A 14,897-nucleotide genomic window follows, 5' to 3' on the forward strand; every position below is an offset into this window, starting at 1 on the left:
AATATACATTTAATACACAAATAATGTACTTTTAGTATATTAAAAATGTATTTTTTTTTTGTTATGGTCCATATAACAGTATATGGACCATGATCCACACAATAATTTGCCTGATATGGCATGTCATAGTCCAGTCAGTAATGCATTACCTACCAGGGCATTGAACGAAGAGAGTAGTCGATAAATGGCTTAACCTTAACTGAATTGGTAAGGTTGTTGGTTACGTAATCATACCTTCTTAGCTTCTTATAAAGATAAGTTATTCACAAGGTTACAAAATACGTTAGGCGCTAGTCGGGTGCCAAACGTAGCTTCTAACCTCATGTTACGTAATCATACCTTCTTAAAAAGTTAAGAATGAAGCATGTTGTACGTAGCTTCTAACCTCAAACATTCTTCATCGTAATGGATGTAGCCCTTCCCGATCTACAAGTGACATAGGGCTCGAAATCATCTTTAATCGCCTGCAAAGGAGAAACTATTTGTCTGTCAAAGATAAGATACAAAGCAACATCAGTCTAATAATTTCTCTATTGGGGAAAGACATGCTTATTCCACAGGCTCTGCAACTTCTTTGAAGAATACAATTTTTCTGCAAGCCGTTTCAAGAATACAATACGTCTGTAGTCTAGAGAATGAGTTGCTTAACATAAAATGCTAAAAAAATTTACAGCAATAATTGGCAGAGACATATCTGTGTACATACACATGAATTTATGTTGTCCATAGTAATGTATATCATGTACCCTACTTCCTCTTCACCATATCCATATCTATAAATTTGCAGATTTAAAGAAACACATAAAACTCCTAACAGAAATAGGAATGTGGTTGATATATGATTAGCATTTGATGAATGTGGTTGAATAGTTATGAAATTAAAATACAAAGCAACATCAGTCTAACATAATCTCTCTGTTAAACAACATTTCATTCTCTGTTGGGGAAAAGCATATTTATTTAAGAATACAATTTTTCTGGAAGCTAAGCTATTTCAAGAATACAATGCATCTATAGTTTAAAGCATTCAATAGCATAAAATAAAATGATATGGATAAAAAAAGAACATCACCTGAAAACAGACTACAGGATTTGAAAGCAGGAGTCCATGTATCATTTGTAACAACAGTACATTACCAGTAATTCACTCCAAGAGGGTGAGGTAGGCTGGCTAAGTCTTCTTCTGCAGACACTTGTGTATTTGTACTCTGTGATTCATCATATACAATGCCCGGGATTTTGACCTATGAAACAACAATGTAGATCGAAAACAGAATGAGATCAGAAAAAGAAATAGTAACTGATTTTGTAAAGAAAGTCATCTGATACATGCTCTGAGGAAGTCTTATTTTATTATATTCCATAGTTTAGATATTAATAAATTACTAAATAGTTATTTAGAAACTAATAAATAGTTATTTAGAAATTACTAAATAGTTATTTACCTTATTATTCTTAGTCTTCGAATTAATTTAGGTAGTTTAATTATTTAGAAGATTTCAGCAGATTACTTAGATTATTTAGTCATTCTATGAGTTGTACTTTACCCTATAAAAAGGGAGTATTATTAAGAATAATGACAAGCAGAAATTCAATCCCAAACAGGGTCAAAGGGAGTTTTGGGTTTCAAGCAAACCCAGTGTTTTCTTCTTTTCCTTTTCCAATTATTATTCTTTCTTTCTTTTTCCTTATGTTTTCTTGCCCATGACGGGAGCACATAACATCATCATTGAATAGAAAAGAAATACAGAGTAAAAAATCAAGAGTTCAAGACTGAGTAGCACTTTTGCTTCTAACCTCTAAAATATCGTTTCCACAATCTTGTTGCTCTTCTTGAATTCGTTTGGCAGAAGTGATAAGGGAAACTGCAGCACTCCAACTGAATTGATTTCAGGGTGAGAATATCTGCAAACCCCAGAGGGATATCAACCAAACAATTGCAGAATCTTAAGATTAAGTGCTCAAGCATTGGAAAGTGATTATGGCAGGCTTCCCACCACTTTAATTCAGTTTTTTATTTTCAAGCAACAACAGTTTTAATTTATGGAATCCTCCATCAGATAATTCCCATACTGCTCCATGGAAGGCACTTTCCAACTTGAGCACCACAAGTTGGGGCAACATGCCAATTACGATCAAATCCCTTTTAGAAAGATTAGTCCCACTCAACTTCTACTTTTTCAATTGTGAAGGAAACATAGACCTTTCTGTAAAGGTTACGGCACAGACAACTTATACAGAAATAGTTAACTTCTCAAGCTCTTCCAAATAGCCAAGATAATCCAAAACAATGGGATTGCTGCAAGATCCACGAGTGTGATTGGCATCTATGTCATCGTTCAAGAAAGTTTTCAGTTTTTTTTTTTTTTTTTTTTTTTTTTTTTTTTTATGTTAGGTAAGTTGTGATACACCTCTCTTCTGCAATGAATTGGTCTGACCATCCAAGATAATGATTGCAAATTCTCTTTAACCATGCTTGGAGGATCCACATATTGTCAAGATCAAGATGCCTCAACCGTGGTGCCTCCGAAATACTGGATGGTAAATGCACAGTTGTGGCTCCAAATTGTGATTCATTGTTAAAAGCAACCCCAAGTGTTTGTAAATTTGGATTATTTGACACTACATCATCCATACCCTCAAACCATTGTGTTATGGATAGGTATCTTAGAAAAACTAAATCCCCTCAAATCACTATACATTCTTCAAGTCTTGATTTTTCCATTAAAACTTTGTTTGTCAATCAAGAGCAATTATCATTTGTAACCTTCAATTATCTCAACAAGGCAGCAACACCATTTCATTTCATTTGGCATGCAGGTACGAAGACAAATGAAGCCTGACACATACCATTTTAATTCACTGTGAGCCAGACCAATTCAAGTCGCCTAGTACAGACTCTTCTATCTGTGATCCATCATATTCAGGGATTTTGATCTATGAAAAAATAGTGCAAAATAGAGAAAACAAAATGAGATCAAATCAAAAAAAAAAAGAAATAATAACAAGTTTGTAAAGAAAGTTAGCATCCATATGGAATAGCAAAGAATTACATAATTGAGAATCGATCACATGCTGTAGATTCTAACCTCAAAAATGCAGTTCCCCATTTCAACTTGCCAGTCTCAAATCTGCTTAGCAAAAGCAACAACTGATCCAACTTAATTGACCGCAGGCTCAAAATGTCTGTTAAACACCAAAGCAACTCTTCCATACTTTTCCATAGAAGCCATTCTCCAAGTCACTGGTAAACCTTTTCAAACTCTCCTCACTACCCTGTTTACACTGAAAAGGATGCAAGAAACACATTATCATAAAAACAAATTGCAGAGTTCTTAGCAACTGTAGAGGTGTAAGTTTTGTGAGATAATTTCATTCTGTGATTCAAGAGAAATACAGCTTCCCCATTTTTTATTCCATACTTTAGTTGTTGGCAAATTGAACGTTTAGTCCATTTATCCTAGGTATTTTTCCTAACTGAAATAGTAATCCTATTTTATCATCGAATTAATAGAATATAATTAGTAGTTGATGAATGTGGTTCAATAGTTATGAAATTAAAGTACAAAGAAACATCAGCTGATCAGCCTAATAAAATTTCTCTGTTAACATGATGCATCTGTAGTCTAGAGCATTCAGTAGCTTATAAGAAAATGGTAAAAAAAAAATCACTTGAAAACTAACTACAGGATTTGAAAGCGCTCTCTTAGAATTTAGAAACCAAGATCACAGTAAAATATTTGATTTAATACCTTACAGAATGCATGAAATGGATGTAATCAATCTCATGAAGAAGGTTTTAGAAGTATACTTAGCCTTTCAAATCAATATTAATCAGCCAAGTTTAGACAGAACATATCCTTCTATTAGAAGGCAATAACCAAGCAATTTTCCTTACCTCTAGATCTTCAATACTTGAGACTAGCAGCTTCCAGCCAGCTTCCTAGCTTGACAATTTTTCAAAATGGTATTCAATTAGCATATACCAATCTGCAAACGCATATTTGTACTTGGGATTAATTGCAAAACAGAAACATATATAGATGTAAAGTAGTATATTAATCATCTCATATAGGCACTAGATGAAATATGAATTTACCTGCTTGGCAGGCAGCTTGCCCCAGTCACCAACATGATTTCTTCAAAAAGACGTACGGAACATCAAAATTAGATCTGTTTCACAATGTTTGGTGATAAAAAGTCAACCACTGTGTTTGACAGAAAGCTCTTGAGCCCATGTTTTAGTACCATCTATTACCAACTTCTGGATACTCTGCAGTAGTAATCATGCAAAATGACGTCGTAGTAAGTTTTCATGAGGAATCATTAACTTTTAACCAAAGAAAGTAACTACGTTAGCTATTTAATCGCCTTGACAACACTACAGTGACAAAACCAGGTTAAGCAATACTGCTTTCAATTATGTTATTGAATTAGATCATAGTGTCATCTTGACTGCACATTTCAAAAGCTGAGGTCCAAGGAAACAACCAAATTAAACCTTCAATATATCTGTACAAGTAAGCAAAACCATTCCCAACCCCACCCCTGATGTTCTTTCAGGTTATAACTTGGTTATAGAATGATATTGTTCTAAATTATAAATATGAATTTGTATTTTGTATATACAACTATACAAGCCTGATTCTAAATGCATAATTTACACAGTTGAAAAATCAGCACTTGTAACCTAACACATACCATTTTCTAATAGGTATATCCTATGAGGCTGCCCAAGTCATCTTACATAGACACCTCTGTATGTGTATGTGTATTTAGTGATTCATCGTATTTAGGGTCCAAAATTTTGATCTGCGAAAAATAACGAAGAAAACAAAATGAGATCAGAAAAATAAAATAGTAACCGATTTTGTAAAAAAAAATAAAAAATCAGCATTGAATAGAAAACAAATAAAAATTAAGAATGAAACTGCTTTAGCTCCTAACCTCAAGATCCTTGGATCTTCTCTTCTGTTGTAACTGCATGGCAGAAGCAACAAGGGAAGAGTGACACCCCTCCAACTCAATTGACTCCAACTTGTAACCTGTAAAACCCTTTGGCATCTGTTCCAAACAATTACAAGATCTTAAGACTAAGTTTCGGAGCTCCTTAAAGTGTTCACGGAAGTTAGCTACCCACTGCTTGAGTTCTTTAGCTTCAAGGAGCAAGAATGTTAATTGACGAAATCCTCCTTCAGCTACTTCCCATACTGTTCCATGGAAGGCATTTTCCAACTTGAGCACCTTAAGCTGGGGTAACATGGCAATTACATTTAAATCCCTCTCAGAAATATTAGTCCCACTCAACTTCAACTTCTCCAGTCCTGAAGGATACATACACTGTTCTGGAAGGGCAGCATTGCAACCAATAGAAACCGAAATGCTAAGCTTCTCAACCGCTTTCAAATAGTCAAAATGATCCAAAATAATAGGATTGCTGCACCTTCCTCCAATGTGACTGGACTCTATGTCATCCTTCAGCAAAATTTTCAGATTTTTTATGTCAGGGAACTTGCTGTACACCTGTTTTCTGCAATGAAGTGGTCTCACCACCCAAGATAATGTTTGTAAATTCGTTTTATCTGCACATGGAGGATCTACCATATATGAATTTCCAAGTTCGAGATGCTTTAAGTATGGTGGCTTCCAAACACTGGATGGCAAATGGACCGTTGGTGCTCCATTACCGGAAACAACAAATGTCTCTAAATTTGGATTATTTGACATTACATCATTCAGATCCTCAAACCATTGTGTTATGGATAGGTATCTCAGAAAAACTAAGCCCCCTAATTGCACTGGCACTCTTTGAAGTGAGATAGAAGTTTCAAAAGCCAAAACTCTTAACAACTTGGGAGGAACAAACGTTTCACGATTTTCATGAAAGAAGAAAATGGAGCGAGGGATGTTTATACCAAAGAGCACATAATAGTCAAAACTATGTGAGTAAAAACTTAACCAACGACAGGAATTTGCAAACTCTTTTAATGACAATCCTGAATGTTGTTGAGTATTTACTGCACATAAAATACCTCCTCTTTGAGCTTCTCCTACGCAGAAGCTATGTAAGGCACTGTGCGCTCTACAAGTCTTTATTTTGCCGTTACAACTTCGATCTTCAATTAAGAGAAGGCTTCTATCAATAAGCTCTTGTAAGTACTCATAAGCTTGATCTTCTAACTCATGTTTCAATGGCTCCACAAATCCCTCAGCAATCCACAACCTTATAAGCATTTTAACTAGAATTCTTTTACGTTTTGGGAAGACTCCAAAATATAGAAAGCAAACTTTCACATGATGTGGCAACATATTGTAACTAACACTAAGTGCATTGCGATCTAGAAGTCCCAATGACTCTAATTCCTTTTCAATCTTTTTCCACCCTTGTTGTATGTTGTTGCATTTAGATAAACGCTTTGCAACTTCAACAATTAATTGAGGTAATCCATCACATTTCTCCACAACACGGTTCCTAATTTTTTCAAACTTAGGGGCCAAGTGCTCTTCAATAGAAAGGATATTACAAAATAGTTCCCAGCTTTCTTTTGGATTTAGCAAAGTCATATTATGGATATACTTGTTTTGGTAGTTATATCGGTTGAGGTGACTAGTGGTTAGTAATATGCAACTTCCACGGCAGTAATCAGGAAGGCACTGTATGATGTCAGTCCAAGTTTGATTGCTCAAAACGTTGTCCAAAACAATTAAATACCTCCAACGACGTAAGCATTCACGTACCTGCATTTCTAGTTCATCTGGAGTGCCTCTCTTGTTAATTACATTTCGCTCTGCTGGCGTAATTGACTGAAGAAGGTCGCTTAGCATTCGGCTCTTATCGTAGTCTTGAGGTATAGTAACCCAACCTCTTACATCAAAATGCGATGCAACTGATGGATCTTCATAGACATTTTTTGCTACAGTCGTCTTTCCAATACCCACCATTCCAACAATTGAGATTACCTTTAGTTCTTCAGAACTAAATAGTTGGTCCTTTATCACTGTACAATCATGGTGACGACCAACCATTCTGCCCCCAGGCATTAGAAGGCCACGCGAGGATCCATCAAACTCAACATTCGTAGACCTGGAGGCATGTTTTAACCAAGTATTTGAAGGTTGAGTTTCATTTGCGTCATCAACTTCATTGCATCTACTGATTATCTTCAACAACTCTGTTGCGCTTTCTGCTGCTTCTTGCATGGTGTGATGGAGTTCCTGGGAAACTTTTTCTTCATACTCTGTGTCTTTGGCCTGAAGAAAATTGTATAGTTGTATTTTGATGTCATCTTTAGCTTTGAGTGTAAAGTCTTTGATTTTAGTTTCCAAATATTTCATTGTAGCACCTCCACCATTTGATTCCTTCTGCAGAAAGACTTGCAAAGAAAAGAGCTTTCCCAATAAATTAGATTTGATTCCAGCTTTATCATGAGGAGACTTCAGGAAAGATTCCGTTTCTACTTCAGCATATAGAAACTCTTCAATTGTTCCCATGAGGCTACTTAAAGCACCACAAGCCATCTCTACCTCAGTTTTACACTCTTTTTCACTGTTGATACTCATTAACAACTCTGCTACAGTTTCAGCTGCCTCTTGCAAGGTTTGATTTAGCTGGGAAGCTTGTTCTTGATATTCAGTGTCGTGTTTGGCCTGAACTAAATTTTTTACTTGTGTTTCAACGTCATCCCCTACCTTGCTTACAAAGTATCTGATTTTGGTTTCCAAATCATTGATTGTAGCACCACCACCACCACTAGACTCCTTCTGTAGCAAGTAGTCTTGCAAAGAAGAAAGGTTTTGGAAGAAAGATATCATTGCTGCTTCATCGTCAAGAGGCACTATAGGGGTGGAATGCAAAAAGTCATAATAAAGTTTTGTCATGAAAGTATTTAATCTCAGAAAGACTTGCATAGAAGAATGTTCCAATAAAGTGGATTTGATTCCACAAGTCATCACCCTCTTTCTCTCATGCTGTTCTTTGTGGATAATTTTCAACAACTTTGCTGCAATTTCAGCAGCTTCTTGCAAGGTTTGATGGAGTATCTGGGAAGCTTTTCTTACACGCTCTAGACAAAAGTTGCTTAGCTGTATTTCAATGTCATTTACAGCTTTGAGTGCGAAGTTTCTGATTTTGATTGCAGCAGCACCATTGGATTTCATCTGCATTAAGCAGACTTGCAGAGAATAAAGGTTTGCTAAGAAATATATCATTGTTGCTTTATCACGAGCATACACACTTGGGAAGATTTGCAAAAAGTAATACTTAAATTTTGCAATGAGAATAGTTAAAGCAGCACTAGCCATCTCTCTGTCACTTACATACGACTCTTTTCCCCCAGTTAGAATCTTCAACATATCTGTTGTATTTTTTGCAGCTTCAAGCCAAGTTTGACCGAGTTGAAGGGGAGCATTTTCTCTATACACGATGGCATCTTCTGTTTCGAGTGCAAAGTCTCTGATTTGGATTTCCAAATCTCTGAGTGCACCACCATCATCACCACTGGATTTCTTCTTCTTCTGGAGAAAGGCTTGGAAAGAAGAAAGGTTTGCAAGGAAAGATATGATTGGTGATCGATCATGGAGAGACAGTGTCCCCAAAAGGGTTTGTTGTAGATCCGGAAGCTGAATGGTTGAGATGAGAGAAGTTAAAGCATTACAAGTCACCTCCCTCTCTCTCTCACGCAGTTCCTCTTTGTCGGAAATCCCGCTGCAATTTCAGCCGCTTCTTGCAAGGTTTGACAGAGTTCCTGGGAAGCTTCTTCTTCATGCTCCGTGTCTTTGGCTACAAGAAAGTTGCTAAGTTGTATTTCGATGTCATCTTCAGCTTTGAGGGCAAAGTCTCTGATTTGGATTTCCAAATCTTTCAATGCATCACTGGATTCCTTCTGGAGAATGACTTTCCAGGAAGAAAGGGTTGCAACCAAAGGTTTGATTGGTGCTCGATCACGAAGAGACACCCTCACCCTCGAGGTAGGTTCCAGAAATTCAAGCTCAATGGTGGAAATGAGAGAAGTTAAAGCAACACAAGCCATCTAATATGATCTCTCTTGGCTTGTTTCTTCAATTCGTAGCTTGAAAGGAATTTGAAAATCTTATCACTTTTCCTATTTTATGCATCTTCTGCGCATAACCCGCCACATACATCAATATCAAACTTGATATAATTAAAATAGAGTTAAATCCTTTAATTAAAATAGAATAATCATAACTAAATATAAATTACTCCGTAATTTCTAACATCTCAGACCAATCCTTCTATCATTTTATTCTTCTATATAATGAAGTCATAACTTTTGGTCAATCAAATCTTTAGATTTTTCCGTCCAAGCAAAGTGACGTCGTTTGGCCTAGAGAATATTGCGGTAACACACTTTTAATTAAGTTTAGATAATATTTACAGTAAAGGCGTTGCTATTTGCACCACTCTTTAGTCAAAAGTGAGTATAAAGTACTTTAAAATTGTAAAAGCTGAAAACTTTCCATAATTACATAGGTGGTGTAAATAGTCAAATGGGAGTTCATATTGCTATTTGTATCACCTTAGTCAAAACATCATTTACGAGGTGTAATTAATAATTTTTTAAATTCAAAATTAAATTATGATGTGGATAATTGTTCGAGATCTTTTATCCAATGTGTAGGATGTGTATAAGGCAGGTGTAAACTCCATGAATGTATGGAAGTGTATGTAAATTGTAATGAGAAGATGGAGAGAAATTGGCCTAGGAAAGCCTTTTCTTTCTTAAGTGTTTAGAGAGAGTGGAGAGGGTAGAGAAGAGAGCCCCTCAAAAGGAGGGTAAATGACCCTTATATAGGCCCAAGGATTGACTCGCTATCTTTCACTTTGACCCGTAGATCGGGATCCGAACCGTTTAATTTCGACCCGACTATAAAACAAGAGCACAAAGCGTACGGGGAGCTTGAACACAGGGTATATTTCCCATCAAATTAATTAAATTAAAACATTAAAAAAAAAAAAAAAAAAAAAACTAAATCTCGTCGCCTTCTCCGGTGAAAAGGCGACGAGAGAAAAGAAACAAGGGTTCCGACCCTTAGACATTTCTAGAGGGAAAATGAGCTACCACCGAAGAGTCGCCTCGACTGAGGGACTCGGCGAATAAAGAAGGAATCGAGGGTTCGAACCCTTAGAAGTTTATTAAAGAAAGAAAAAGTTACAGCCGAGATTCACTTCGACGGCTAAAGAGGAAGGGGCTCAGAGCCAGAAGGTCACATCCACTGAAGCAGTCGGTCATACGGCAAACAAAGAGAAGTCATGAGGATGGAGTCGTGTAGAATGTTGAATAAAGAGTCGGCAAAAATCGAGGGGGCTAATAAAGGAAATTTTGAGGCAAGACAATATACTTTTCCATGCCCTGCTAAGCACGAGACATAGAAAAGTGAAGGACTAGTTGATGGGGTGTGAACCCCGTGGGCTCGGGGCCCAAGAAGAAAAGAGATAAAGCCCAGACAAAGAAGGGAAGCCCAAGAAGAAAATGGAGCAATCCCAAAAGAGATACGAGCCAAACCGAGGAGTCGGTTGGCTCAGGAGTCGGCTCAACCCGGAGGTCGGCACGGGTAGAGGGTCGGACTAACTAGCCGTTATTCCTAATTATCTACCCTTAAAAGTCCTATTTATCTACCTCATCCATAACCCCCCAAATAAAGGCTACCTATTAAGTCTCCCACTTATTACCCCACTAATAACCAAGTTAATACCTATTAACTACCCTACTAAATGGTCCAACGGACACTTTTGGGGATGGGCTAGCTATAAAAGGAGGAGAAGACAAGAAGAAAGGGGGATCATCCACTCATTCACCTACACACATGGGAGGACTCTCCCAAATATTATCCTCCCACTCACCATCCTTTCTCTCATAGAATACTACACCACTCTCCCAAGAGAAGGCAATTTCACATACACAACAAGAAGGTTATCAAGAAGACTCCATTCTACCAAAAGAAGCATACTCCATCTCTATATACAAAATAGCCATACAACATGTACAAAGACACCTACAAAATACATAGTGGAATTAGGCTTGGCACCGCCCAAAAAGGCCCGTGGTTTTCACCTTTCGGTTTCCACGTAAAAATCATCGAGTCATATTTCTTCTATTTTAGTAGCCTTATTATGAAAGGTGTATCCTCCAACCAAAGGTTGTGTTGAACCTCCTTGGGCCCGAAAACCCAAAAACCATCATTGGCGCCGTCTGTGGGGATCGTGACAAAAGGTCACGTTTGCCTCTTTGTCTGAGCAATTTCGGAGAGCGTCCGCTACGGACGGAAGATTGAGAAGGTTCACGGAGTACCGTGGACCAAGAAGAGGACTAGAAGAGAATCAAACAAAGAAAACTGCGTATCGAGGTCTACAAGAGGTAACCATTATCATCTAAAATAGATGTAGTATTTAAATTAAAATTGTTAGCGAAGAGTGGTCGGTCCATCATACTGAAGGACTCGGCCGGGGGAATCAAGAAGTTGGGACGCCGAATAAATGGTTCCCCCATCATGACCTTAACGGTAGACACCGTGGTCACAATCATTTTCTCTGTTTTTCTCTTGATTATATTGAGCCAGATAAAGTAATATGTTGTTAAAAGAGACTTTTAAAAGAGACTCCCCAGTATACACATTCTAACACCATCACAGCAAGAAAATTGAGCCCACCGACTCAGATCAATTGCAAGAAAATCCGAGACCATCATCCATAGAAGTGTGGTCGGCCAGAATCAAAGAAAAAGGAAATTCCTACACAATGGTTATGTTTTACACATGGCATATGGGAGGTGAATATCCACTGTGCGTGGCAATCAAGGAGGAAAAAAAGGATTTTTCTACATTTTCACACATATAACGTATGGAAGCTGCATATCTACAGTATATGACATTCAAAGGAAAAATAGAGTTTTCCACAGGATGCAACCTCAAAAAATAAAAAAAAAATGGTATATGGAAAAGTAAAAATCTACTGTACATGTCAATGCTTGGTGGAAGGTGTGGAATTCTCTTTTCCGTTCAAGAATGCATTCCCATATGAAGAGCACCCAGTAGGCAGAGAGCCATCGGCAAAGGAGCAAATAGAGGATGCATCATCAAATTCGAAAGGACACATTTATGCATGAAAATTATTATAAAAGGGAATGCATTTGCGTCATCTCAAGGCACTTACATTTAGGAAATATCCACGCATGCGCTGTATGTAGCAATATTACAGCTAATGGTTTTGTAAAAATGGCCAGAATCTTGGTGGAAAATATGCACGTACAAGCCGCACCCGCACTCGGCATCTCACTCGGCAATTAGCAATCATGCCGCATCCAGTAGGTACGTGACGAGCCTGGGCAGAGGAGAGAGCATACACGATAACTATGAATCTATTATCTCATAGAGAAGCCCCAAATCCTGTTCATTCTCACTGACTATGGACTCGGCAACATACTCACAACCCCGTCGACTTCATCAACTCGCCATGCCTCCCGCAAGAGGGTAGTTGGGTGTTGGTTGCTACTTTGCTAGGAGCATCAATCAAGTGGAGGAAGTAGCAGTGTTAAGCTACCATTCCCGGACAGGGAATTCTTGCATTTGGAATACGGTAAAGCCAAAATCATCGCCTCAGAATACTAGACACGTGGAAAGCCCCATGAACGCATGCGGGAATGAAATCGGCGGAGGCCGACTCCCAGTTCTAGGCTACAGGAAAAACAAAAATCGGCATGTGTTTGCGAAGGGGAGGAGCCGAGTCCTCGGAATCGCCCTCGTTTTCATCATCCGACTTCGACCTGTCGATCGTCCGAGTCGGCCGGAGCATGCGGCGTGATTGCCTCTGAGCTCGAGTTTCTGCTTGCTCATGCGAGTCATTCTTGGGTCTCAAGCGAAGATAGCCGAGTAATCCGCAGCCCATACGGTCCAACTCACCCATGCGACACTGACACGGCTCACCCGGAAACTCAGAGCCGCCGCCGGAGAACCGATTCAGAGAGCTGCCTTCTATTTCTTGGAATCTCTCCCGTTTCCACTTGCATGCGCCGATCACCCATCCATCGCATACAGATGACACCCTCCCGACTGTTCAGTCGGCAAAGAAGAGAGCGACACGTTTTGTACTTCGAGATCCCGATGTAGATATACAGGCAGGGAGAGAAGGGTGCTACAACAGTCGACATCATCAAAACGTTGTGATTCCCCTCGAGGATAATAATCATCGAGACTGCAAACGTGGAGCGTTACTAGCGTGGGTGATTTTTTTTTTTTTTTGTTGTCGTATTCAGGAACCTCATGGAATGAAGCGTTCATTGTCGTTTCTCCAAGTCCGCAACCAAAGCCATCAACTCCGGTGATTAACCAAAGTCACCGTCGATCGATTGCAAGTTAAACCGGCACGCACCAACGCTGGCCATCATCGCCCGAGACTCTCCACACCACCTTCACCAGTTCGATCGATCCAGGGATTCTGGAACCAAGAAAGTATGCGGGGCTCGCTATGAAGACTTCATCACTGCCGTAGACAGCCTCAGACCCCTCCATCTCGCCGCCGTTCAAATAGCGCATGGAGTATGAAAAACTCACTGGTCGTGCCAACTGCATCTCGAAAATGGGATCGATCCATTGGGCGATCCTTCAAATCGATTAAGAAGCCGTAATATTAAAGGAATGGGCGCCAAAGCACCGTCTGCCATACAGAGATCTCAGTCGCCGGTTATTTTTAATAAGTTAGGCCCGGAATTTTACCATCCTCATGCTCTGGAACTGGTGATGAGCAGAGTGAACCAGCAACTTGGAGTTACGGAGGAAGGTTTAGAATATGGGGCTTGCACGATAATTGAGGAAAGATTATGGAGGTTTCGTACACGGAGGCAATTGGGGAAAGGCGAAAATTGTGGAAGTCTGTACATATACGCAAATCACGCGACAGTTTGAGGAAGTTGAAAGGCAAAAAATTTGAATTCGAATTGAAGCAATTATGGGAGGAGAATACTAGCATTATGTACACGAAGATATTTTATGGCACATACGTGGAAGAAAGCAAGAAAGACAAAGTATGGAAATTGGATTTATATGTGAAAAGGGGTGCAATTCTCTTTTCCAATCATATCCTATAATATGTTTGGAAAATTACATACATAACTATGGATTCTGGATATGGGGGTTCAGTACGTGGCAAACACCTAAAGAAGGACAAAAGCACTCAATTCCAAAATTTCAATGAAGCTATTCAAAGGCTGCCCATTGATGTGGCGACCGTTAAGGGAACACCCAAACACATACCAAGCGGTATAGCCGACACCGACGATGACGATCTCAAAGCCGGAGTTATTTGATGGACAAAATCCCAAAGCACGGCACATCTTGCAACTTGCTCATGGCTGCCTTAAATGCACAACCTTGGCATACGTTAAATTCGAGGCTGTAGAGATTCAAAAATTTAATTGTGTAGGATTGGTAAAAGCCATGGGAGAAAATAAGGAGGCTAGGGCTCGACTCCTCTCGCCCCAGCGTTACTATTTTTTCAGCTCGGTGGGAAATACTAAGATGCTTCAAAACCGACTGTCTGAGTATTATCATTTACGTGAGTTTGAAGGATGGATTTTTCGACATATGGTGAGCTTAATTTCCAGTCACATGTGTCGCACAATAGACTTGGATATATTCTGGGCATGGCAAGAAAATATATTCTTTCGACATATGGCGAGCTTAATTTCCAGTCACATGTGTCGCACAATAGACTTGGATATATTCTGGGCATGGCAAGAAAATATATTCCAAGATATTGCTCATGGTATTTCTCATCTACAAGGGGCTACATAAAGGAAGGAAAAGTAAAGCTACAACCGAGAATCACCCCGACTAAAAGACGCGAGTCAGTAAAGAAAGAACCAAGAGTCCAAGCTCTCAGAAGT

The 14,897-nt window shown here is 38.8% G+C and overlaps 2 protein-coding genes across 7 annotated transcripts; both read right to left on the reverse strand.

Annotated features, from left to right (window-relative positions):
* Nucleotides 1-907: 907 nt before the first annotated feature.
* Nucleotides 908-8,362, reverse strand: LOC109168120 (putative late blight resistance protein homolog R1A-4). The gene is made up of 3 exons (XM_019317164.1): nt 6,033-8,362; nt 1,798-1,873; nt 908-1,244 (listed from the first exon to the last, which is right to left on the reverse strand). Exons 1-2 carry the CDS (start codon nt 8,350-8,352, stop codon nt 1,800-1,802), a joined length of 2,394 nt encoding a protein of 797 aa, XP_019172709.1. The 5' UTR covers nt 8,353-8,362; the 3' UTR covers nt 908-1,244; nt 1,798-1,799.
* Nucleotides 2,356-5,778, reverse strand: LOC109168121 (putative late blight resistance protein homolog R1B-13). 6 transcript variants are annotated; one of them, XR_002051982.1, is made up of 7 exons: nt 4,948-5,778; nt 4,702-4,812; nt 4,100-4,273; nt 3,899-3,990; nt 3,090-3,285; nt 2,876-2,937; nt 2,356-2,777 (listed from the first exon to the last, which is right to left on the reverse strand). XR_002051982.1 is itself a non-coding variant. In XM_019317168.1 (5 exons), exons 1-2 carry the CDS (start codon nt 5,725-5,727, stop codon nt 4,744-4,746), a joined length of 849 nt encoding a protein of 282 aa, XP_019172713.1. In that variant the 5' UTR covers nt 5,728-5,778; the 3' UTR covers nt 3,962-3,990; nt 4,100-4,206; nt 4,263-4,273; nt 4,702-4,743. The 6 variants fall into 6 exon arrangements, 4 of the variants coding, with proteins under 4 accessions (XP_019172713.1, XP_019172714.1, XP_019172712.1 ...); XR_002051981.1 differs by having other exon boundaries at nt 2,851-2,937; XM_019317168.1 differs by lacking the exons at nt 2,356-2,777; nt 2,876-2,937; nt 3,090-3,285 and having other exon boundaries at nt 3,962-3,990; nt 4,100-4,206; nt 4,263-4,273.
* Nucleotides 8,363-14,897: the final 6,535 nt, after the last annotated feature.

The sequence above is a fragment of the Ipomoea nil genome, unplaced genomic scaffold, assembly GCF_001879475.1.
Source record: "Ipomoea nil cultivar Tokyo-kokei standard unplaced genomic scaffold, Asagao_1.1 scaffold3172, whole genome shotgun sequence".
In the NCBI taxonomy this organism is placed as follows: domain Eukaryota; kingdom Viridiplantae; phylum Streptophyta; class Magnoliopsida; order Solanales; family Convolvulaceae; genus Ipomoea; species Ipomoea nil.

What these genes read in the sequence shown, in the direction of transcription:
- LOC109168121 (XM_019317165.1), bottom strand. Translation starts at nt 5,727, where the DNA reads ATGTCAAATAATCCAAATTTAGAGACATTTGTTGTTTCCGGTAATGGA. An exon ending in GAAGATCCAAGGATCTTGAG is followed by an intron (nt 4,274 to 4,947) that starts GTTAGGAGCTAA and finishes TTACTACTGCAG; the next exon opens with AGTATCCAGAAGTTGGTAAT.
- LOC109168120 (XM_019317164.1), bottom strand. Translation starts at nt 8,352, where the DNA reads ATGTTGAAGATTCTAACTGGGGGAAAAGAGTCGTATGTAAGTGACAGA. An exon ending in AGGAGAAGCTCAAAGAGGAG is followed by an intron (nt 1,874 to 6,032) that starts GTATTTTATGTG and finishes ATTCAGTTGGAG; the next exon opens with TGCTGCAGTTTCCCTTATCA.